The sequence below is a fragment of the Cornus florida genome, unplaced genomic scaffold, assembly GCF_030987335.1.
Source record: "Cornus florida cultivar Cherokee Brave unplaced genomic scaffold, ASM3098733v1 CherokeeBrave_3.0.0_Hap2_Chr06, whole genome shotgun sequence".
NCBI classification, from domain to species: Eukaryota; Viridiplantae; Streptophyta; class Magnoliopsida; order Cornales; family Cornaceae; genus Cornus; species Cornus florida.
Window position 1 is genome coordinate 81,776,476 of NW_026775576.1, and position 27,138 is coordinate 81,803,613.

Genomic DNA, 27,138 nt, shown 5'->3' on the forward strand with positions numbered 1-27,138 from the left:
CAGGAGATTATCCGAAGCAACCGCCTCGGACCTCGTCCCTTGCTTTTGCTGAACCTCACTAGGTCGAGCCCCGTTGGGTGGTGTCTCGTTGGCTGGAGGCTCGTGAACAGGAGGTAAATTCCGGGTGGGAGGTGGTGCCGCAGCATCGCCTGGTGGTGGTTGTGGCGTTAGCCTAGCCATGGCCGTGTGCAGCGTATGAGTCTGCTGCTGAAGCGTAGCTATCTGGGCGACACTCGTATCGTTCGCTTGCCGGAGTGTCTCAAATTGGTGCAAGAACTCTTCTCGCATCTTTTGTATCAATTCTATCTGTTGATTCATTACTGACTCTCCGTTTGACATTCCAGACACGATTAAAGGAAGAACAAGTGGGAGTATATTTCTATACGATTTCCACAGACGGTGCCAAAGTGTAGGTGCAAAATTTCGCTCAACCAATAATGACTGAGAAAAATAAAACAACTCACTCAAAAACAATAAAAATAAATAAGAACAATGTGTAGAGAAGTGTGGAATTGCTTGATTCTTTATTGGAGGTCTTAGCCTCTATTTATATACAAAAGATTGCAGAATTATGGTAGGACTCGCGTTGCTTGCCCTCCAATTCTTTCTATATAACCATTCTTTTCTAATAGAGTTCTTTCCATTGTTGAATTTTCCATACATAGAACTTGCCTTGTACAGAACTTCCTATCCGAATTTTCCTTCTATGGTAAATTCTTCAAATGGTAGGATTTGTGCATTCTTGGGCTGAATATATTTTGATCCGGCTGGGCTTGGGTAACAGGCCGGATGTTAAATACTCATATCTGGGCTGACGACAAGCTGGGCTGATAGCTTCTTGATTCGGCCTTGATGGAATGATCTTGGGCTGTAAATACCCTCAACTTGGGCTTGAGCATGATGGGCCTTATATGTCCTTGGCCTGTAGATATGGGTAGTGGTGACGTGTGTGTTTTTTATTGGAGGGAGTTTTTTTCCCTACACAGTATCTTTGAATTTTTTGAACTAAGAAAGAAAATTCAGATTGTTGAACCATCATAAAAGCAAAATGTTTTTTCAACTCTTAATTAAGTCTTGAAGCAATTTTAAGATAGAAACTTCAGTTAATTTAACCTTTATAATATACATTAATGATTAATCTGCTGAATTATTTAGGTACATAAAATATGTCATTAATTCCTTTATTTAATTGGCACACATGTCTTGTTGTAATATGAGACTTCTTTTTCTTTTACTTCCTAGCAAAGATTTTAGAAAGTGGTGCTCGTATGACATGTTTGATAGCAATTTATGGGTGGGGCCGCCAGTCGGGGCTAGAGAGAGAGTTATATATATATATATATATATATATATTAAATTTTTGGGTAAAGTATACTAACACTCCCTCAGGGTTGACAAAAAGACACAAAAATAAAATTTAGTCTATTTTGGGACAATAACACAACCCGTCAAGTTTCATACAATTACCAAAGACACCCCAATGATAATGAATTGACATTTTTGTCCTTTGACTTTTATACTAACCCATTTAAATATTGAAATTACCTTTATAACCTTAATAACCCATTTCTTTCTCTCTCTTCTCTCTTCCTTCGTCCTTCCATTTTTTTTTTTATATTATACACACACGCGCGTGTGTGTGTACACAGATACATAAATATACATATATCAACACTGTGTCAATGATTTATTCCATCATTATGTTATAGTGCATCAAGCAGAAGAGCCACATAATAAAACAAATGGAGAAAAAACTTGTTACTGAAATGATCGAATGGACAAATTAATAAAATAAGAAACGAAAAATTCTACTAAAATCATAAACAGCAGGCTCCCCATATCCAATTAACACAACCTAAAATTAATTAGAACATGTAGATCCAACTCATAAATTGGATTAAAAATATATTAAACAGGTCTTGCAAACAAGCCAAAAGCTGAATTTATAACAGTAAAGCCTCCATCTAATGCTGGAGTTATTTGTGAAAATAAGAAGTACTGAGAAATTTCATGGCTTAGAATATATCTCATAAGAATATATATATATATATATATATATATATATATATATATATATATATATATATATATATATATACTGTATAACTCACCCAAAATTCTTCATCGATTAGAGTCTCACGTGCCACAAAATACCCTAACTCAATTCTATTTTCTTGAACTAACTCTTCTATTTTCTTCTGCAACCCTCACTTTCTCTCTCTAATACTATTATCTTTCTCTCTATATATCGTTATGTTTGCAATCCCTCTCTCTCCTTCTCCCATTCAGGGCCAATTGTGTCCTTTTAACAAGTCAGCTTTTTTACCACAAATTTGAATTTAATATCAAGGGGTAATTTTGTCTTTTCATATGATTTAAGGCATTGTTTGGATGAAATTTTTTCAAGGGGGTGTCATTGTTCCAAAATTGGCTAAGTCTCATTTGTGTATCATTTTATCAAACCTAAGAGATTTGTGTACTTTACCCTAAATTTTTTTGTTAGTGTAGGTTCAAAAAAAAATTAGTATTGCCTGTGTAAGGTAAAAACGTACCTTATATTATATATATTTTTAAAAAATTTATTAGTATATAGGTTCAAAAAAAATTTAGTATAGCCTGTGTAAGGTAAAAAGTATCTTATATTATTTATATTTTTTTAATTTTTTTTATTAGTATATAGGTTTAAAAAAAATGCCTCATTGATGGTTGGTTTGTTTATTTATATTATATATTATTTTATATAATGTTTTGATCCATTTTTTTTTGTTTGTTTCCTTCATGGATCTACCTCCACCCCCACTTTTTCTTTCCTTTGAAATATGGCTCAATTTTGGGGCTTTTTTTATTTTATTTTTTTTATGTTTTTGCAGAATGCGAACACGATTCTCTGACTCAATCATGTCCATCCCATTCTCTCTTCTCTGAGTTCTCTCACTCTACACTTTTCTTTTCTTTTCTTTTTTTTTCTTTTTTTTCTGTTTTCAGATTGTATGATTTTGAATTTTTGAGCACTGTATCTCAAGAATCTCAATCGATTAAAGTTTAATATTAATTGAATAATTTCTAATATTATATATATATCAAATTGCACTCTTTCATAATTCATTTGTTTTTTTGTTTCAAGCTAAAGTTTGTGATCCAACTGTGACTATTGATTTCCCAACGACGGTGACAACAAGTGGAAAAGATCCAACAATAGAGACCATCAGATTTAGACCAGACAAACACCGATTCTGTTTTCATATTCAAAAATTATCTCACTTTACATTTTGATTTTTTTGTTCTCAGATCTATGATTTTGTGCACACTGCATCTAAAAAATCAGAGCGGACCGAGGTATCGTGTCTCTCTTCGTTTTTCAATCACTCAAAGTGCAATATTATTTTCCAAAAATAATAAATAAAAAAAAAATCAAATTGGTCTCTTTCAAGGACCGAATAGCGAAATATGCAATCAATTTTCACCAATTTTCGAAAATATAATTTTGTTTGATGATTGTGGTATTTTTTTTCATAAGCAAGTATTAAATCGTGCTATTAGTAAATGAATTTATAAACTAAAAGTGTTTATTTTTTAAAATTGAATGTTCTTTGAATTTTGACTTAATCTTATTTGCGTTTTTAAGGGGTTAGGGCTTTTTTTTTTTAAAAAAAAAAAAAAAAATCTTCTTGACAAAATTTTGCCTTATTCATATTTTTGTATGAATAAAATGAATAGTAATATTATTTTGGCTTAAAATAGTCTTATGGAAAAAAAGGAAATTTTGGCCCAATCACAAGATCCTGGCTCCGCCCCTGATTATATATGATAGTATTTGTTTGGGGACTTGATGAGTCCAAGCAAATATAATTGAATACTTCTTCAATGATAATTGACACAAGTAGAAAATTAAATCGTTTTTGTACCATATTAGTTATTCATTTTTGTTATTATAAATTTTTAAAGAAATATATAATTAATATATTATTTTTTTGATTTAATTTTTTAAGGGTTAACTTCAGTTACACCCCCTGAGGTATGTCCTAACTTCAAGGAGACCCCCCATGTTTGCAAAATTTCAGTCAGACCCCCTGTCAGACATTATCGGCTGGCAAAAAATAATAAGTGAATGAAATGACTAAATTGCCCTTTTGTCGTTTTCCTCTTTACACTTAACCAAACCAAAGTTTGTATAACTTTAACCCAATTTTGCTTTATCTTATGAACCAAACACCTTGTAATCACAGTGGCCAAACACTTCAATCCACTTTACTTCATTAACCCAAACTTAGGTTTTGGAAATTTCATTTTGTCGACTAACCCTAGATAGAGAGGTAGAGAGAAGAGATAACAGAAAGATATAACCCTAGGTTCGTATGTGAAGACATCGATTTTGGTTGATACATACACCGGATACGCTTGATCAAACAACATATCTACAGATAGTTGAAGGTTCGAAGGGGAAACATTTGTTTGATTTGAAGCTGTTGAGAAAAAATCGCGATTTAGAGGTATGGATTTTGTCTTTCTAAAAATTGATTTTGGTTTTAGTTGATAGGGGGTTTCGGGTTTGGAAAAATGGGTTTCTTTTTTACTATTTCTTTATTCGGTTGTTTTGGTTCGGGGGTTTAGGGTTTGTTAAATTTATATCTGTAATTTAGGATCTTGATTTGGGGGTTTAGGGTTAGTTTTTGAGTTTATTTGTTGGGTTTGTTGAATTTGTTGAATTGTTCGATTGTCTGTAAATTTAGGATCTTGATTTTTTTTCAATTTGTTTGTAAATTGTTCAATTTGGGGGTTTAATTTGAAAATGCATGAATTTGTTTAATTTATGTTAAAATGTCTGTAATTTGAAAATGCATGAATTTGTTCAATTTGTCTGTAATTTCTTTGTTTCAATTGGCCAGTGCCTTATTTATGCCATTTATTTTTATATTTCTTGTTCTTTAAATTATTAACAGTGATGGGAGATATTTATCATAATTTTCACGTGCACTACAAGTCAAAATGTAGAACTATTAATCATGTAGACCCTGATAAGTATGGTTTGTATGATTTCCTGGAAGACATAAGTAGAGCTGTTCTTAAGGATTATCTTGGGGGTTTGGGGTTTACTTATTCTATATACTGTGATGTTCCTGGTTTTTATTCTAAGATGTTGGTTGAGAATGAAGCTGATTTGTTGGACATGTTATACTTAAATAGTGAAAGAGTTAACATTAATGTGTATGTTGAGATAGAAGAAGTTGAACCCTTAAATATATCAACTAATATGGATGACCCTTATGAGGATATGGATTATAGAGTGGATGCTGAAAATAGTGAGGGAGAGGAAGAGGATAGTGATGAGGAAGTGGGTGATGAAAACAATGAGGAAGAGGATAGTGATGTGGAGAAAGATGATGTGTATGATTTTAGGAAAGAGAATCAAGATTGGATGACAGAAAGTGATACTGATTGTGTTGAAACTGACAGTGATAGCTCAGATGGTGAGTATGTAGGGTTTCAAGACAATGATGAAGACTACAATGTGGATTGTGAGGATAGCCTGTCAGATTATGAATCAAATGATGAAGCACATTCTGATTCAAGTGTAGAGATTGGTGTGAAATATCCAAAGAGAAATAGATCAAAAAGCAAGGATTGGGATAAAAATATTAAAGGGAAGGAATATGTAAAGGTTAAAGGACAACCTATAAAACTAGAACAATATTTATTGTTTCAAAATGTGAAACATTTTAGAGAGGTGTTGACAGATTATACAATCCAAGAAGGGTTTCAAATTAGAAGACCAAAAATGAGAGTTCAAGGGTAACTTGTGTTTGCAAAGCCAAAGGTTGTCCATGGAGGATCCATGCCTCCCCACTGCCTTGTAAGACTTACATGATAAAAACATATAATGACAATCATTCTTGTGTGAGGGGTGATAAAAATCCATTAGCTAATTCTACATAGATTACAAAGAATTTTTTTAAGAAACTCAAACAAAACCCACAAATGACAGTTGAAAGTCTGAGAACTGCACTGCATGAAAAATATGGCATTAGGGCAAAGAAACAACAATGTTATAGGGCAAAAAGAAAGTCATTGGATGTGTTTGAGGGTAACCATGGGAAGTCATACAGTTTGCTGCCCTCCTATAGGAATGAAATTAGGAGGACAAACCCTGGCAGTTTGGTCACACTTGATTATTATGATGCTGAATTCAATGGAGTGAATAGATTCAGAAGGATTTTCATTGTTTTTGATGCTTTGAGGTCTGGGTTTATAAAAGGCTGCAGGCCATTCATTGGGTTAGATGGCTGCTTTTTAAAGGGCCCACATGGTGGAGTATTTTTGTCAGCTGTGGCCTTGGATGGCAATAATGGTCTATTCCCCATTGCCTATGCTGTGGTAGAAAGTGAAGGGAATGAAACATGGACTTTTTTCTTAGATAATTTGAAGGATATTCTTGGTGCAGATGCACATGCCAAACACTGGACAATTATGTCTGATATGCAAAAGGTATAATTTTTTTCTTTAACTGTTCATTATTACATAGTTCATTATTAAATTGTTCATAATTACTTTTAATTTATTTTATTTTGCATTTCAGGGTATTGAGGTTGCAATTTCTAACTTATTTCCTGAGGCAAGCCATAGGATTTGTTGTAGGCACTTGTTTAACAATTTTAGGAAGGATAATCCTAGGTTGTTGTTGAAAATTTTTTTCTGGAAAACTGCAAGATCATGCAATGAACTTGAATTTAATGATGCAATGAATCAAATGAATGGGATTTGTACAGAAGCTTATGATTGTCTAATGGACAGGCCTTTGGAAATATGGTCTAGGGTGGGGTATGGTGAGACATCAAAGAGTGACCATATCATAAACAATTTGACCGAATCCTTCAACAACTGGGTTGGTCATTATAGGTCTAAGCCAATCTTGAATATGCTTGAGTGGATTATGATTAAATTAATGGTGAGAATCCAGAAAAGGTATCAGAAAGCTTTAGCTTGGAAGGGAAATTTGACACCAAATGCCTGGAAAAAATTAAACAAATCCATTCAAGAATCAAGAATGTGTAGAGTTTGTCCTGCTGGGAGGGAGGAGTTTGAAGTTCATGAAGTGGTGGGAGTAAGTGTGGTTAATTTAAACTTGAGGACTTGCTCATGTAGAGCATGGCAGATATCAGGGATACCTTACAGGCATGCAGCTGGTGCTATTTCATGGAATAGGCAGGACCCTGAGCATTTTTGTGATCCTTGTTACAGTAAGGACACAAATCTACTTGCCCACAGTGGGATGATTCATCCTTTGATGGATGAGAAGATGTGGCCCAAAACTCCATCAATTGACTTATACCCTCCTAAACCAAGAAGATTACCTGGTAGACCAAGAAAAAATAGAAGAAGAGAACAAGGTGAACCTGCCCCTGCAAGTACAAGTGAAGTACCTAAGAGATCATCAGTTGTAACATGCAAGTATTGCCTACAAACTGGTCATAATAGGAGGACTTACCAGAGAGCTCAAACAGCAAGAGAAAGAGCTACAGCAGCAAGAGGGAGGGCTGCAAGTGCAAGAGGAAGAGCTCAAACAGCAACAGTGAGTGTTTCAGTCAATTTTAAACTTGCTATGTTTTGATAAATTTCTTTTATTACTGATTTATATACCTTCTAATTGTTAATTTAGAAAAACATAAAGTCTCAAACTCAAGGATCAGAAGGAGCAGGAACTTCTGGTGTTACACAACAGGTATAAGTCCTTACTTATGTTCACTATAACAATTTTTTAATTCTATGATTACCCAATACTGTACTTAGCTAATTTTTTTTGTTTAAATTTTGTCCAATCCCAAACTACTAGGAGAGGTGGAAGAAATGTAAGTGCAAGAGGTGGAAGAAATGTACGTGCAAGAGGAGCTTCTTAACCAAATGTGATTGGCATTGGTGGTGGTTCTCAACAAAATGTGAGTGGTCGCAGAGTTGGAAGACAGCCAAACCAGAGTGGCATCAGAGGTGGAAGACAGCCAAGTGAGAATGGTATTGGTGTTAATCCTCCACCATGGGTAAGCAATAAATTACCTAATATTTATCCTTATACATATTAATTTATTGTTGCATTAGTATTCTAATCCTAATATTCAATTACAGAGAGAGTAGCAAAAGCAGCAATACCAAGGAAAGAAACACAACAGTAACTAGCAGTTGGAGGCTCCTTAGGTTGTATTCACCATACAACAGTGAGGATTTTTTTATGACCTACTTTGTTTGAAACTTGTAACTTGTGGTTGACAATGGTTATGTTTATAAGTTTGTGGTTAACAATGGTTATGGTTTTTTTTTTTTTTTTTTTTTTTTTTTTTTTTTTTTTTTTTTTTTTTTTTGTGGTTTCTCAGTAATAGATGATGCTTGACTTGTGGTTGTATATGCATGTGCAATGATAATAGATTGATGATGCTTCAATGGTAAATGTACTCAATATAGGTCAATATTCATTGCATAATTTTATTTCAAATAAATAGCAAAAACAGATAACAAGAAGCAAGTAAATACAACTATCTTCAAATACAAAATAGTTGTTTCAACAACTTGTAACCTTGAACCTATGGCTTGTCTCTGCAACCTCAATTCAGCAACAACCTCAAGCAAAAGTTGATTTGTAGGTGAATACTCCTCAGCAGCACCAACAGCAGCAGCACCAATAGAACCATCTATAGGGTTACACCATTCCCAAAAACTACATGTTTCATTTTCACAAGTATAATACAGCCTGCCTTTGTTGCGATTTTTTCATTCTCTGTAACCTTCACTATAACAAAATCCCCACAGCGACAAATCTTGTTCCTATACTGTATATAGCCTCTGCCTCTACCTTCACGACTATTTACGCTTGATTGAGACATCACTTTACATAGGAGAATATAAGAGAGGAAGAGAGGCACTTTACATAGGAGAATATAAGAGAGGAAGTGCAAAAAAACATTGTGCCTATCTCCTATTTATAGAAGCCAAACATGACCGTTGGAGTTGAGGGGCAATCTAGGCATTACCAGGGACTTTGTGGGCAATCTGGGCATTTTAATTGCTTTATAACCTGAAGCCAAACATAACCGTTAATGTTTGTAAACAAACAGAACCGTTTAGGGGCAATCTAGGCATTAAAAGCTCATTTTTTGCTGACATCGGCAAAAAATATCTCTGACCAACTTTGACCGTTGACTGAGGGGGGAGACTGATGTGTGTCAGAAAAAGTAGGGGGTCTGACTGAAGTTTTGCAAACGTGGGGGGGTCTCTTTGAAGTTAGGACATACCTCAGGGGGTGTAACTGAAGTTAACCAATTTTTTAAAGAGTAAATTACATTCAGACCGCCGATGTTAAATCATTTTTCAACTAGATTAATATTTTGGTTTTAGATTTCACTTATATTTAAATTAGTGGTTTAAGATTTCACTTACACCCCAAATGTCAATTTTTTATGGGGTCATGGTACTTTTGAGGTGTTAAATGACTATGATACCCTTTGACCTCATGTTGACTATTATTGTGACCAAACTACTCCCAACATACAACTTTCCTCGACCATCATCATCCCTAATTAATCCATCAATCTCGCCATATGCACACACATACAAAACAGCCATATATATATATATATATATATATATATATATATATATATATATATATATATATATATATACACACACATACAAAACATCTATTCCAAATTAAAGAAATCACATCTTTTTAATATCATATCTTGTAAATCCGTCATTCCAAACACACCATTAAGACTCCATTATTGCAATGTTAGGTGGGTTTATTCAATCAAGTTAAAATAAAGCTGATATTTAGATACAAACACAATTGATTTCAACATAAAGTCAATTTATTTTTAACAATCACAATATTTATTATTTCACTCTATATATATGTAACCTATATATATATATATATATATATATATATATATATATCCTAAGTGAAAAGGAATTAATTATATATAAATAAACAATTATAAAAAATTGTGTTTATTTAAATTTGGAAAATGAGAATAAAATTATAAAATAAAATAAAATAGCACGTAAAATGTCAAAAAAGTACCTAAGCCATTTCATGATGAAAAGGGATCGATCTTCTAATCAGGAGGAGACTCATTGGCAATGAAAACCCGACCAACAACGTTGGTCCGAGGGGCAATGCCACCCACATACGACAGTTCATCGAAGCCGAAAGCTTCGACGACATCGTTAAAGTGAGAAGCAGTTGTTAACGGAAATCCTCTGAAGAGAATACCCTATGTTTTGTGAAGAATAGAGTCCAACCGTGACTCCTGAGCTTTGATTTCAAATGATGATGATGTTCGAACTTTCAAATGAACAAATTGAGTGTGCGAATGATGTGTGTAAGTTATGCCAATGACAAAAAAATAAAAATAATAATAAATGAATAAAAGAATATTCATTCCTTCTTCCTCTAGATCAATCTAGACATATTTTATTTTAGTATTTGGTATTTTTTTTTCTTTTCTGAAAGGTAAAATAATTCTCTTACGCACATGGTCTCCATTAAAAGGGAGAAAGCGCTGGAAGACCTTGATGCTTAATTAGACCAAGTGATTTTCTCTTTTCTACCCTCCTTTCCAGACTTTTGGCCAGCACTCAAGTCCGGTAAGCAATAAGGATCTCTTTATATAGTTTGTGTGCAGTAAGCTTCTTCCTCCATTTCGAAGCTTTTCCAACCAATCCCAACATGTAGTTGTGGTGGGCGTGTTCATCCCTGTGCTTAGCTTCTTGTTTCTTCAAAAAATATGAATGTAGTTGGTACTTCAATTTAGGGACACACAGACATTGGATTGAGATACATTAGAGCCCCCTTGGCAGCATTGTTCAAATGAAAAAAAGATGATACTCATCAAACTAATTTTTTCTCCTGATACAGATCAAATAAAATAAAATGAAAATTTACTGGCTGTACATAATTTTATCTTATCACATGAACGTGTGGATTGAAATAGACTTTTTTTTTTTGGTTAAAGGGTAAGCTTGTATAAAAGAGAGGAAGAAAATACATGGTGCCCCAAGAGGGGAGAGAACTGGAAAGATACAACCCAGCCAAAGAAACTAAACAAATCTAAGCAAAACATAACATAGCAGCATACTATTGCCAACAGCAAAATGTATAACCCATCCAAGCACAAGCAAACACTGCCTCAGGCAAATTCTACACAGCTAAAAGATTAACCAAGGATGCACAGCAGATGATGAACAGGCCTGCACAAAAAGACTGTGAAGATCTTGCTCAGTTGTGATTTGTCTAAGGTTGGAACCCCTTTTAAGCTTGATTGCTGCAAGTTGTGCTCTAGTGCAAGACTTGATTTGAGAAATGATATGCTGGTGTGAGGTGGAGACATTTCTGAAAGCTCTAGTGTTTCTCTCCTGCCATAAGAAATAGATTGCTGCAGAAAGCAAGAGTTTGTGAGTCAAGAAGTCTGAAGAGGTCCAATAAGTTGAGCACGAATGGATTAAATCCATCCAACAATTAGGGATTAACTGAAATCCTGCTACTTCCTGAATGAAGCTCCAAATCCGTAAGCTGAAAGAACACCTGAAGAATAGGTGATCCAAAGATTCATTCTCTGATAGGCACAAGTAGCATCTATTAACATAGTGCTTATGGAGCATTGGTTTTGAATCCAAGGTGTAAAGTCTCCCTCTAACTGCTAACCAAGCAATGCAGCCATGCTTTGGAATATGATTCTTGAACCAGAAAAGTTTGTGCCACACAAAGGTTAGACATGGTGGAGCAAAACAAACAATGGTATTTGAGAAGGAGTACGTACCAGTTGGACTAGGAAGCCAAACAATGTTGTCTTGTTCATCAGAGGGGGGAGGTAATGAGTATAGCTGAGAAAGAAAATTCAAGGATTGAAAGAACTGTGAGTGACTACGTGATAAGGGAATCATCCAATGATTAGTGGAAATTAGGCTATCAACTGAGGCCATGAGGTCCAGTTGAAGAATTTCCATGTCATTGAGCCTTAGCTGTTCCACAATTGGTCCATTGGGAAGCCAGTAATCAATCCATAGCCTTATATCCTTACCACACCCCACCCTATATTTGATAAGCCCTCTAGCCATTTCCCTTAGCCTCAATAAGCTCTCCAAAATCCAAAACTAAGTAAAGAAGACTTTACAGTCTAGAAACTTTTGTCCTTGATTAAGTATGAGTAAGTCCATGCCACCCAAAGGCTCTCTTTCCTTTGACACAGTTTCCAAATATGCTTCAGATTAGCAATCCTAAATGAAATCTCAATATCATTAAACCCCAGGCCACCCAAGATCTTTAGCCTGCACACTGCTGTCCAAGCCACTTTTGCTCCTCTTTTCTTAAGTTCGACCCCAGACCAATAAAAGCTTCTCAGAAGCTTGTTGATCTCATCAAAAACCTTCTTAGGTAACACAAAGGCCTGAGAACAATATGACTGAATAGATCACAGCACTGATTTAATTAACACAGCCCTCCCAGCATAAGATAAAAATCTTGAAATCCAATTCCCAATTCTTCTTGTAAATTTCTCAACTAATGAAGTGCAGCCCCTTGCTCTGATTGCTCTTGAAGACAATGGCAAGCCAAGATAGGTAGCTGGAAGAATTCCAGCTTCAAATTGCAGCAGTGACAATATGGATGATTTAGTCTGGCTATCCATTCTAGAGAAAAATGCTTTACTTTTAGGAAGGTTAAGTTGTAACTAGAGAATGTGCAAAACAAATTGATAGCATCCAGTAATGTGTGGACAGAGGAGAGATTGGCATGAGAGAACAGTAGAATATCATCAGCAAAGGTGAGATGGGTTAAGGTAAGTTTCTTACACCTCCAGTGGTACTTGAAATTAAGGTTATTCCTAATTTTACAACTGATTGTGAGGGATAACACTTCCATTGCGAGAACAAAAAGCAAAGGGGAGATGGGATCCCCTTGTCTAATACTGGGGAAGATCAGCCTGTTATCCCTAGAGTAACTCTTATCCGTTGAGCGACGGCCCTTCCACTCGGCACCGTCGGATCACTAAGGCCGACTTTCGTCCCTGCTCGACGGGTGGGTCTTGCAGTCAAGCTCCATTCTGCCTTTGCACTCGAGGGCCAATCTCCGTCCGGCCCGAGGAAACCTTTGCACGCCTCCGTTACCTTTTGGGAGGCCTACGCCCTATAGAAACTGTCTACCTGAAACTGTCCCTTGGCCCGCCTTTTGCCTTTAAAGAAACCAAAAAGTTCTCCATTGAGTGAGATTGAGTAGGATGGTGTGGTTATGCATTGAGACACCCAATGGACAAAAGTTGATGGAAAGCCAAAAACAGTCAGTGCATCCAAGATAAATTGCCAATGAACTGTGTCAAAAGCTTTCACTTTTTTAATTTATTTACATGATTTAATTTAAATCATGGCAGCTTTCTTCTCCTTAATCAGTTGCTGAACCCCCATCAATATCTCTTAGGATTGGGCTCATAATTGAAAAACACCCATATCTAAAATAATGTCACATTCCATTTTTAAAAATTATTTCTCACCAATCAAAAAAAAATTAAAAGAATATGACCGTCCAAATGGTCCAATATCGCTGCTCCAATGTAGTAAACGCAACCCTTTTCCATTTACCACACATCACCTCCACAACTTTAACTATATAATTATGGGTCAGGGTTACTTCTTATGGTCCATTTAATTGAGCTTACCTACCAAAAAATTTTAAATTCTCTTTGTTATCATTCAATTTTAGTGTGGTCAAGTGTACAAACCATTCTTTACACCACTTATATATTGATTCTCCTAAATTGTGGACTAGAGAAACCATGTAGAATTTGAAAGAACACTACTTGCTATCATGATTATTATGTCTCATTTTTTTATTTGACGCGTCTATATACCATTTAGATCGATCAGAATAATTTACTTCAAAAATACCATTTGGATAGTCACGACGATACGATTCTAACCGCACCGGCCTTAAAAAAATTTATAATTATGGTTAGAAAGTTATTGACGTTTATATAAATGGTGTACGAAAAAATATCATGAAATAACATTAGCAACTTGTTCGCAAACTATTTATATCAAAAGAGTCTGCTTCAAAAATAGTGACAGTTACATGGGCACAAACAATACGATTCAAACGGCTCTGACCTTGAAATTTTTCAAGTTATGGTCTGAAATTTATTGACGTTTATATAAAAAGTGTATAAACAAACGTCAAAAGATAAGGCAGTATTAGCAACTTGTTTATTTACATCAGAAAAAATCTGCTTCAAAAATAGTTACAATTAGCTGGATAGACTCGAAGATATGATTCAAACCGCACCTGCCTTGAAAATTTTTGAGTTATGATTAGAAAGTTATTGACGTTTATATAAATGGTGCACGGAAAAATATCAGAAGATGAGACAGTATTAGCAACTTGTTCACTGACAATTTATATCAGAAAAACCTACTTAAAAAATAGTGACATACAGTACAGACGATACAATTAAAACCGTTTCGGTCTTGAAAAATTCCAAATTACGATTAGAAAGTTAATGAAGTTTATAAGTCTATATAAAAAGTGCACCAAAAAACATGAAAATTGAGGCAACATTGGCAACTTGTTCACTGAAGATTTGTATTAGAAGAATCTGTTTCGAAAATAGTCACAGCGTGGGCCTTAAAAAAATTTGGAGTTGTGGTAAAATATACTCTCTCAATCGTAAAATAAGTGTTAATTAACTTTTTTTTGTTTATTCACACAATTCATTTTATTTTATTATTTAAATCACACACAAATGACAACTTAATCAAATCAGTAATTTAAAAATCTCACTCTCAAATATATATAACCACATCTGAACTTTTATTCCACTAAAACGTACATTAAATATATATATATATATATGAATATTAATACTACCTATTAGCTTATACACCAGTTCAACAAGATCCGTATACATCATAACATACTTTTATTATTATTATTATTATTTTTCATCCTTAACCTTTCTTTGGAGAAAAGTAGGAATTCAGTACTAACAGGCCACTAGCATGGTTTAATCATAAAATACTTCTAACAAAGAAAGACTTAGCTTTCACATTATTTTTATTCGGTGGCTTACCTCTATATGAGTACTGGATAATAACAACAATAGTTATAGTATTACATCTGCATGTATACCATTGTTGATCTAGATACATATATATTATACTACGTTCACGAATAGTACAGGCTTGCAAAAACACGATTGCTTATGTTGAGAGAGGTTGGAGAAGGATGGGGAACCCTTTTCCCGGCATAGGGATGACGGTGCCAATCATGTTCTCGTTAGGAGCCAACACCTCCCATTTGAATTTTTTGACGAGATTGTGGAGAAAAATGAGCATCACTAGTCGACTGTACTCTTTTCCTGAACACACTCGTAGACCACCGCCAAATGGGACGAAGGTGTAAGGTGGAGGAGTCTCAAACCTCGTCAGAGATAACTTTCCTGGTTCTGGAAAGCATTCCGGGTTCTTGTTTGTGGTAGTCACGCTCCAATACACCTTCATGTTAAGATAGAGACAGATTAATTTATTACCGCATACACGCCCCAACTCTTCAAAATCTATGTTAAAAAACCAAAGAGATTTTCGTGGGCAGGTAATTTCAATCACATGATGTGACGAACTGATGGTGATTATGATTCGACGGTCACATGGAATAGCCAATAATATATACGAGATAAGATTTATGTTGAAAAAAAATTTAAATTTCTTAAGATGATTGTTACTGAAGGACACATGAATTGATCAAGAGTCGAGATGGTGTAAATAATAAATCATATGAAGAATTTTAATAACGGAGGTTTAGTTTTACTTACTTTCCAACCCTTTGGGATGGTGTAACCTTCATACGTGAAGTCACTTAAGGCCTCCCTGAATCCTCCTTGAAAAGGTGGTATGATTCTCATCACTTCCAGTGCTGTGTGCCATGTGTATTTCATCTTCTGTATGTCCTCCCAATTAAGCAACTCGCCTAATTTCTTGGAGCTGCTAATCTCCATTTGTTCTGATATTGAAAATTCCACCGCTCAATCAATGTCGATGTCAATTTCAATTTCAATTTGTAAAGGATAAAGAGAAGAAGGTTTGAAACCAGATAACCAAGATTCTCAGTTGTCAGTTATATGTCTATTATGTGCCTAATACGTACAGTACCTTTACATATCTTCAACATAAAAACTTTAAATGAACAATGTAACAAATATGTAAATGTGTTAAAATTTTAATTTAATAGTAATATAACAACGCAACACAGTGTGATATGTTGTATGATTCGAGTTTGGAATCAAGATCATTTCATTTATATATGATGGGTTGTTTAAAGGAATTATTACGAATACATGATATTATAAACTCATATTTACTGATAGAATCAAAGTCATGATGTTCCAAAAATATATTTAAAGGAATTATTATGAATACATAATATTATAGAATCATATTTACTATTTACTATTTTATGTATATAGATATATACCACTTTTTTTTGTATATACCATGTCATCATATATTACTTTCTCCACAAAAGTGGTACTGAAAATAGTAAAGATAGTTTGGACAATGAATAGTATTTTTTCAACTCCACACTTCAATATTTTGATCATAATTTTCACTCCATGCCAAATGGTAAATATAGGTCCATAAGGCCATCTTAAAATTATTGTCAATGACATACCTGCACGAATTTTATCATATATGTCGGGTCTTTCTGCAAGGTATTTCATGATAATGGCTAGAGCAGTGGCAGGTGTGGTGAATCCGGACACGACCAAGGCCGAGGAAAGACTTGCGATTTCTTTCTCCGACTTGAACCGGCCAGCAGCAGGGTTGCTGCTGAGGATCATATGAGACAGAATGTCGTGTGTTTGTATTCCACTGGACATGGCAGCTTTTCTCCTTAATCAGTTGCTGAACCTCCTTCCTCATCGCCTCCGCGGCTTTCTTGGCGCGGTAAAACACAGTTCCAGGAATATTTATGGGGAAAGAATGGAGCCCGACCGTCATTCCATCTGATAGCCTAGCAAACTTTTTGATACGAGGATCATTCTCTTCGAGCCCTAAGAAGAACCGGCTCGATAGAGTCGTGGTCATTCGGTGCATGAGCTCATAGGCCTGCACTTCTTGTTTTCCCTCCCAATGCAAGTTGAATTGTTGTTGAATCATGGTGTCCATTTTCCCCAAGTACCCAATAAGTGCCTCGGTCTTGATGAAACCCGGGGCACGGGTGACATTGACCGTGGTTTCCCGTAGGTTGGAGGCCGAAGCATTGGGGAGGAATGGGGCGCGGAAGAGCTTTTGGAGGGAATGTGGGCGCCACACCTGGAAAAGCTTCTCCTCGTTGGCGGTGATGAATTTGTGGCCGGCAACGCCACAGAGGACGGCGATGGGCTCACCGTACACTTTTGTCTTGAACACTTTAGGAGAGTACTTCTTCATTCTGTCACCTATGAACTTCTCAGAGTTCCCATAGAGGAATTCATAGGTTTCGCCAATAATTGGCCACCCAAAATTACCCGGTGGATGGTTCGTTTTTCGCCGGTTAGTGTGGTGATAGATAAAAATATAGAGGAAGACACTAACAGCAAGAGTAAAGACAGTGAGGAATATTTGTGGTGAAGAAAGGAAAGAGAGCTCCATGTTTGATGATAGTGATGCATGGAAATGAGTTTGAGATTTGCTCCTTTTTATAGAGACTTCTGGTGGCATTTATGATGCAACATATATATTTGATCATCTCTTAATATATAAAAGAATATATATCTTTAAATTTTATGCACTAAGAAAGAAAATTCAGATATTGTTGAACCATTATAAATGAAAAATGGTTTTTCATCTCTTAATAATGTCTTGATGCAATTTTAAGATAGAAACTTCAGTTTATTAAACCTTTATAATATACATTAATGATTAATCTGCTGAATTATTTAGGTACATAAAACATGTCATTAATTCCTTTATTTAATTGGCACGCGTCTTGTTGTAATATGAGACTTCTTTTGCTAGATTTTAGAAAGTGGTGCTCGCATCACATGTTTGATTGCAATTTATGGGTGGGGCCGCCGGCCGGGGCTAGAGAGAGAGAGAGAGTTTACTCACACACAAACACACACACACACATATATATATATAGATATATGATAGTATTTGTTTGGGGGATGAGTCCATGCAAATATAATTGAATACTTCTTCAATAATTAATTGACGCAAGTAGAAAATAAATCCTTTTTGCACCATAGTAGTTATTCACTTCTGTTGTTATAAATTTTTAAAAAATATATATAATTAATATATTATTTTTGTAAAAAAAATTATCAAGTTATCTTTTAGTTTAAATATGTATATTAATAAGTTAGGAGATTTAAAAAATAATAATAGACAATTATGAAAAGATGGTATTTTTTTATTTTGATTTTTTAAATGAGACAATTTAATTTAGAACATCTTTAAATGAAAAGTAGGACTATATATATGTATTATTAGTACTGACAGGTGTGAAAAGAAAGAAGGCGAGAATTTTTGTAAAATTGATCAATATTCTAACTTAATTTAACCTTGCCAACATTTAAACTAAATAATATACTTACATGCTTAAATTATTAAATAGGATGCAAATATGTGACAATGTCCATTTAAATTCTTGATGATGGCTATCTGAAAATAAAATTAAACTACCTTCAAACAAATTAGGTAGGAAAACCCGAGCACTACACACCGTCTAAGACAACTCCACCAAATTCCGCCACTAAAGTGTGACATGACATTGTACCAACTGGCTTTGTGTCCTCCAGTTTATGACCATAAGACTGCAACTAAATGGTAAATATTCTAGCCGTCTTTATTTACCAGTACAAGCTTGCAACTCTATCCCAATCCAATAAAAACATGACATGTTGCTAATTTTTCACATCAGCTTCCTTACAGCTAACTAGCTAAGCAACTAATCCCCGTCGTCAACTTTGTTAAACAAAAAAATAAAAAAGTTTAATTCAGTTACACCTTTGTTTATTCAATTTTAAAAGAGACCCCTTCACATTTGTAAAAAAAATTTTTTTTTTTTTTTGACATACATCACTCTCCCCTCACAATCAAAATTGGTCAAAGACAATTTTTACCAACATCGGCAAAAAATTAAATTTTAATACCCAAATTACCTTTTTGGTTACACATATACAAAATACCATCTTGAATCAAGTTGTACCGATAAATTAAAAAATTAATTACTCCGTATTAAGTTTATACTGAAGTAGTACTATTTTAGAGAGAGAAAATATGTACTGTGGTTTGTGTTGAAAGCTTCAAAGAGGCAGAACTGAGAAGAATCATCGGAGGGCATGTGGTGATTGGAAAGAGAGAAACCAAGCCCGTTCTGAGAAGAATTCATGTCGTAGATGGGTCATGTTCTTCGGGAAACATCGTAGTTTTAGTTTTAGAGAGAGAGATATATGGGGGTTTGAATACATCATGGTTGCATTTATCGTATTGCTTTGCCCCTCGCCACCACGATGGTTTTGTTGAGCTGATCCACTGGGACTCGTATTGTTGTTACCAATATTGTCTATGCCACCGGGTGAGAAGCTCAGTGAAAGAGGTCTGAAAAATGGGGTTCACATTGGGATGAAATGGGTTCACATTGGGTTTTATGCGATTTTCAGATCGAGCAAGGGACAAAGCCGGCCAACGCCAGCGCTTCCGCCGCCAATTGCTCCCCTCATCCGTTTGACCTCTCCATCTTTTTCATCATCTGGGTATAGCTCATCCCCTTTTGCCGACTCATCTTGTTACAACTTACATCCCTGCATTTGAATCACAAAACTATAGCTTGAAGGGAAAATTAAACAAGAGGATGCATGTAGAATTTGTTTAAATAATTAAACAAATCCATTCAAAAATCAAAAAGAGGTAGAGTTTGTCCTGCTAGGAATGATTGATCATAGTCTGTAGCCAACTTGATTCAAAGATTTGTATATCATCGACTGACTGTTTGGTTCAACAGATAAGCTAACTTTGGTGGAAGTTATAAAACAAGCTGTTCGGTCAGATGTGTATAAGAAAATGACAAAAGAGTAAATTAGTTATTACATTTATTTATTCGATAATTTATATCAGAATAACCTACTTCGAAAATGATTAAAGTTGGACAAGCACGGACGATACGATTCTATCCGTACTGGCCTTAAAAATTTTCGAGTTAAGATTAGAAAGTTATTGATGTTTATATAAATGGTGCACGAAAAAATATCCTTTAATGAGATAGCATTAGCAACTTGCTCACCAACGATTTATATCAAAAGAGTCTGTTTCAAAAATAGTGGCAGTTATATAAGCACAGACGATACGATTCAAACCGCTCTGACTTTGAAAATTTTCAAGTTATGGTTAGAAAGTTATTGACGTCTATATAAAAGGTGCATAAACAAACATCAAAAGATAAGACAGCGTTACCAACTTGTTTATTTGTATATCAGAAAATTTGCTTCAAAAATAATCACAATTGCTCGGATAGACTCAAAGATATGATTCAAACTGTACCGGCCTTGAAAATTTCGGAGTTATGATTAAAAAGTTATTGATGTTTATATAAAAGGTGCACGGAAAAATATCAAAAGATAAGGCAGTATATTAACAACTTGTTCACTGACAATTTATATCAGAAGAACCTGCTTCAAATATAGTGATAGTTAACTACGGATGATACAATTAAAACCACTCCGATCAGGAGTGGAGCCAAGATTCCAGTGTGGGGGGGGGGGGGGGGGGGGGGGGACTAAAAAAAAAAAAAAAAAAATTAAAGGAGCTTTTATTGGTTTTAAAAAAAAAAAAATCATCGATTTAATATTATTTTATATACATTTACCCAATATATATATATATATATATATATATATATATATATATATGTGTGTATTATTTAAATGTATATCAATAAATGTATGTATACTATATATTATTATATTTGTATATCATTATGTGTAGGCATGTTCAATGTATACAAGAGGATTAGAAAACCAAAAAAACATAATAATAATAAGATTAGGACTCTAAAGAATAAAAAAGTAATTAATTTTTAATTAAAAAAATTGAGAAATAGGTGAAATAGAATTAGGAAAGAATAGAGATAATGAAGTTGCATATTTAATCTTTATTGTTGATGATGGATTCTGCGCAACCTAGATCTGATCTGATGATCGGTTGGTCAATTATACATCAACCTTTGCAATAGCACGAATCATTGTAAAATAGGGCTATTGGTCGGGTAAGTCGAACCACTGGGACTGCGCTAGTCTTACGGCAACCTAAGTGTCGAAAGTCATTCTTAGGATGATGAAGGGGTATAGAGTGTTTGTTTGTCACTAAAGATAGGAATGTAAAGATGCATAAATTAAGAACTTGCAAGAATTTAAAAGAGATAAAATGTGGGTAAAAGAGACTAGGGAAGTAACTTCACCACCTACAATATAAACATGCTAGAAAGAGACTAGGGAAGTAACTTCACCACCTACAATATAAACATGCTAGAATATGATTCATTCGGGGAAAAACAACATAAATATGTGGCTATGATAAGTAGTTACTCATGATTACTACATTACCTTCAAAGGATTCATGGAATCAATAGGCAAGAACAATTTATCAAAGATTTTACATGCTCAATTACCTTAACTAAAGTGTAATTTAAGACATGTTCACTAAGCTAGAAATTGTCAAACCATCAATCACATGATAAGAGCACATGAAGCTAAGAATTAAGAATAAGCCATCAAAGGAAGAACCTAAGCTATGGCCTATCAAATCTCTCAACAACATGCCATTAAAACCATTCCAAAAATCTCATCTTCATTGTCACCATGAAAATGTAAACCATACAACCATGAAAACATACATTCTAAGACAAGAAAGTAGGTCAAACATGATCATTAAATCAAAATCAATTCATTACATCAAGTAAGAGTTCTAGATTATGGAATCACCACAAAAATATATTATTTTTCCCAAACTAGAATCAAAAGTAAAGCATGCTTACAATGAGGGGTTCCATTACCTCCCTAGAGGAGGAGTTAGTTACACATGGGAGCCTTAGAATGAAGAAGAACCATGGATCCTCCTTCCATTTTCGAGCTCCTCTTTCTTGCTCCAAGAACTCTCCTTCCTTTGCTCTATCCTCCTCCCCTATCTTCTCAAAATGAAGCTTTAGAGATAATGAGTGGCTTTGCTTCCCTTATCTAGATCACTTATCCACCCCAAAAGCTACCAACCAACATCTCCAACCACTTCATAAAGGAGGCAATCCAAAAGGGCTAAAATCTGAGCACAAGTGGGCTGAGTCGTGTAGAATTCTACCCAAATTTCGAGTGCTCAAAATAAGGCCTCGAGCACTCGAAAATTGGGCAGAATGCCCTATGCTTGGTTTGCTCCGCCCGGACCTACTTTGCTAAAATGGCCATGACTTTGCGCTCTGAACTTCGAATGATGAACCATTTGAAGATTTGGAAAGCTAATTCAGAGATCTAAAAAATTTATGTTTTGGTGGAGATCCAATTCTCAAGTCTGGTTGGTCGAAATTGAAGAACAAGGCAGACTTTCATTGCTGCCAGGTAGTTCTGAGCACCTCTAATAAGAAGATCATAACTCTCTGCTCTAAACTCCGAATGACGAACCTCTTAAAGATTTGGAAAGCTGATTTAGAGCTCTAAATCTTTCATGTTATGATAGAAGTCCAGTTCTTGAGTTTGCTAGGTCGAAAATGGCGACAAAAGTCAGGTTCCCCTGTTGCCAAGCTTCAGCATTGTGCCTTTCTTATCCAAAATTACAACAAACTTCAACCTTGCTTCTTTTTGTCCAATGAACCTGAAAATGCATAAAAACATGGAAATGGAGATAATCTACATAAATAATCAAAAGATGGACTTAACTAATGCAATTTAGGGCGCTTGAATATACAATATTCGGCACTTATCACACCCCCAAACTTACATTTTACTAGTCCCTTAGTAAAACCAAAATGCAAAACTCAATGGAATGACAAACATGGGACTGCTACTACAAAAATATCTACCATGGTAAAACAAAATAGATACATAGCTCAATCACAACTTGAAACAGACAAAAATTGGAGATGGGGTCATTGGGAAAACTACCTTGCATATATGAAGCATTGATACAAAAATTGGCTAAATACATTTCCACATACATGCATCAACATCAAAGTCTATATTAATAACTCAATTATCATCTCTTGAATGGAAATCAACTCTAGTTTCAGTGAAAGTGAATTGGATTCTCAACATACGGCTTTTACTTTCTTTTCCAATTCCCAAGCACAAGTTTTCAAATCATTGAATTCCCTTTTAAATGAGGTCCCTAAGGCATGATTTTATTACAGAACAAAGCTGACAATTTATTGCAACTCAGAAGTGAAACATAAAATGGTTATGCAATGCTGAAATCCTTTAAGCTTTCTAACCAACCTATGTAGCAAGCGTTAGGCCAACAGCTCCCAAACCAGATGGCTTTAGGGTGTTAAGTGAAGAGACACTCCAAAGGGCTTAATAACTCAAGTTGGAAATGCTACGAACTCCAGCGAACCATGCTTATTACAATTTTTTTTTGAATGACCGTGTAATGTTTAAGTCCTTTAAGCTTTCTAACCAACCCTTGTAGCGAGCGTTAGGCCAACACTCCCAAACCAGACGGCTTTAGGGTGCTAAGTGTAGAGACGCTCCTAGGACTTAATAGCTCGAGTTGGAAATGCTACGAACGTCAACTAATCATTATTTTCTTTCTTTCTCAGATTTTTTTTTTTTTCAAAATACATGCCAAAGGTATCCATCTATCAGGTTCATCAAATCAGATTAACTAGGCCAAGGTCAAGGTCAATCAAGTTGCATGCCTCACAGTTAAGTTTTTACTGTGCATCTGTGCATTGTGAAGCTTAAAAGAGTGTCAAATCCAGCGAGAATCTAATTGAGACATTTATACCGACTAATTTGAATCCACATAATCATTTCAACTCAAATTTTTCTTTATTTTCAAAAATGTCAATTGCTTCTATACACAAAGTATTAAATATATACTTCATCTCCGACAAGTGTCAAGTTATACTATCATTGCTTAGCAAAAATGCAAAACCAAAAATGTCCTAATGCACCCCCAAACTTGAATGTCACATTGTCCTCAATGTGTGAAGACAAGTGAAACAAAATAAGAGCAAAGAAGGTAAAAGAACAATAATACCAAGTAGAGTGACGAAGACAAAAGATATCCATCGATGTGAATACGCAGAAGCGTCCCCCAAACTTGGACATGAAGACCTATCTAAACACAACTAATGTACACAGGTAAGAGTACAGGTCTTTTAAGAAAAATCAAAACATAAATAAGAATACAAACCTGAATGTTAGAGAAAGACAAAAATCTATACAATTTTTTTTTTTTTTTTTTTTGGCATGCATGCATGGTTGGAGGGAGGGTGAGTTTGGATTGGTTGCATGGAGGAGAAGTTGATGGCTACCGAAAGGAGTAAGGGGTGAGGTTGGTTGGTTTGAGAGGGATGGTTTAGGTAGGTTGCAGGAAATAGGGGTTGAGGGAATGGTGTTGGTTGGTTGATGTGTGGAGAGAAATGCCGAGGGGTTGGCATGGGCATGGGGTGAGGTTGGTTGCTGTGGGTTGTGAGAGAAGGTTGGTGAGGGTTGCATGGTGTTATGCAAGAGTGGTGCCCGAGCGGATGAGGTTGGATGCCTAGATAGAGAGAGGTTTGGAGAAGTTGAGGAGGTTGGTTGGTTGCGAGAGGGAAGTGGGTTGTGGTTTGTGTAGGTTGAAGAGAGTGGTTCGAGCACTCGAGCTAGGAGCGACGAGTGCTCGAAAAACAAGCAAAGGGGTCGGCTGTTGTGGGATGGTGTTGGTGTGCATGGTGTTAGGATGGTTTGGTTTTATGGGTTGCTAAGAGATAGAGAGGTTTGTGGGTTGGTTGGTTTTTTGGTTGTGGATGATTTGTAGATGCCGAGAGTGGTTTGCTTGGTGGGTGTTGGAGGGTAGAGAGAGAAGATGCCGAGAGAGAGAGAAGAGTTGGTGGGGTTGTCTGCAGAGATGTTAAGAGGAGGTTGATGGTTTGGGTTGTGGTGAGCATGAGTTTGAGGGTGGTTTGGGGAGTTTGGTTTGAAGTGGGTTGCGTGGGAATGCATGGTTGTTGTGTTGATGAGAGCATGGTGGATTGTGGAGGGGTGCATGGTGAAATGGGTTGAAGGAGGAAGTGAGATATATGGAGTGGGTGGTTGATGAGCATGGTTGGGTGGTTTGAGAGGAATATGGTTGTATGAGATGGAGTAAATTTCGAGCACTCGAAATGCCTACTTCGAGTGCTCGAAATACAGGCAGAGAGTGAGGATGATGGTTGTGTGGGATTGGCGAGCACTCGAAATGAAAGCTAGAGAGCTCGAAGGGAGGGCAGTGAGCTTGGGATGAGATTGGTTCACATTTCGAGCACTCGAAAATGGACTTAGAGCACTTGAAATACAAGCAGTAGCCTCGGAATGGTTTTGTGCAAGCTTCATAGAGCTTTCGAGCACTCCAAAGAGGAAATAGAGTGCTCGAAATGAAGGCAGTAGCATTGAGGTTGAGAGATGAATTTTTGCATGCATTGTAACATTATGCAGTGAGGTTGAGAGATGAACTTTGCATGTCATTCCATTAGGTGCCTCATTCTTATGCATTGTGAATGTATACATGATCAACTGAGAGCTGAAGAATTGATAAAACCTTGCAACATGCTTCCAAATCAATGCATGGATGGATTATTTTCACCTTGCATGCATGGAAAATTATGAAACTTTGCATATTAATACAATCCAATGCATGGATGGATAATTTTCAAACTCTACACTTCATTGCAATGCAAGGAAAATTTTGAAAATTTTTCAGATTGTGCAATTTTCCTCCAATGAACTTTATTCCATTCCATGGAAAATTTTGAAAATTTTGTTTTTAAACTTTGAAATTTTTTTTTCAAACTTTGCAATCATCTCAAGTGCATGGAAATTTTTTTTTTTTTTTAAAACTTTGCAACTCCATTTTAATGTAATGCATGGATGGAAAATTTTGAAAACTTTTCAACTTCTTTCTAATGCATGGACAATTTGGAAAAATTTTCAAAATGTAGCACCTTTCCAACGTATGGATGATTTTGAGAAACCATGATCCAATAATGCATTGAAGATGAGAGGCTATGCATGTGAGTGCCATGTCGAAAGTCCGAGAAAATTGCCTGATAGAGCCAGAAACTTCCGGGAATGAAAACAAGAGTTGAGAAGGTCTAAGAAGCCAGTCTAAAAATGTGGAACACAACTTAAGATAGTTCCAGAGAAAGTTAAATTTTGGCATTTCTTAACCATTTCCCAGAAAATTTCATGGCTCAGGCAATTGAACATTAGGGAGGCATTGAAGTCGAAAGAATTGCTCCCCATGGGTGCTAAATTTAACGTCGATAGCTAGACGCACCGAGATCAGGTTAGTCCTCCTTACCCTATACCATGTCTCTCTAGAGAGTCATAGGTCCCCAAATAGGATAGTTCTTTTAAAAGTGGAGGAGGAAGACTTTGAAGACAAAAGTGGAAAAGAGGTAACGGAAAGACCTCAACCCACTCTTCTTCCTCAATGAAGAACTTTGGACTATGGGGCTGATTTGGATTATAGGAAGATGGATTAGGTGAGGGTGCACCAAGCAACGACTTATGAAGGGTCATATTGAGCACGGGAATGCTCAACAAGTTATCCTTCAGAATTTCAACATCCTCCCCACACTTATCCGGTGGTTCGGGCTCAACAATTTGAGATAACTCAGGAGAAGGAATGAGAGGAGGTGCAAGCTCCCACGAAAGAGATACATTTGATGTTTTCCAATGAGAGAGTGAATGAGTGGAGGAATATAAAGCAAAGAATTGACCTCGCAAACAGAATTGGCAACATCAAAATCCTCATAATTGAAATGAGCTAAGCAAGCTTTTAGAGGATCCTCCATTAAAGGAGGTGCATCAAGCAAGGGATTATGTAGGGGCTGTGCTGGATTTTTATAGGATACAATCTCATCATCATTAATTTCCTCATTTTGAACCACAAATT

At 35.6% G+C, this 27,138-nt stretch overlaps 1 protein-coding gene across 1 annotated transcript; it reads left to right on the forward strand.

Moving 5' to 3' along the window:
• Positions 1–5,976: 5,976 nt before the first annotated feature.
• On the forward strand, positions 5,977–7,999 carry LOC132314433 (uncharacterized). The gene is made up of 4 exons (XM_059813301.1): positions 5,977–6,483; positions 6,575–7,567; positions 7,655–7,717; positions 7,829–7,999. The coding sequence occupies exons 1-4, from the start codon at positions 5,977–5,979 to the stop codon at positions 7,997–7,999; spliced, it is 1,734 nt and encodes a 577-aa protein (XP_059669284.1).
• The last annotated feature ends 19,139 nt before the right edge of the window (positions 8,000–27,138 follow it).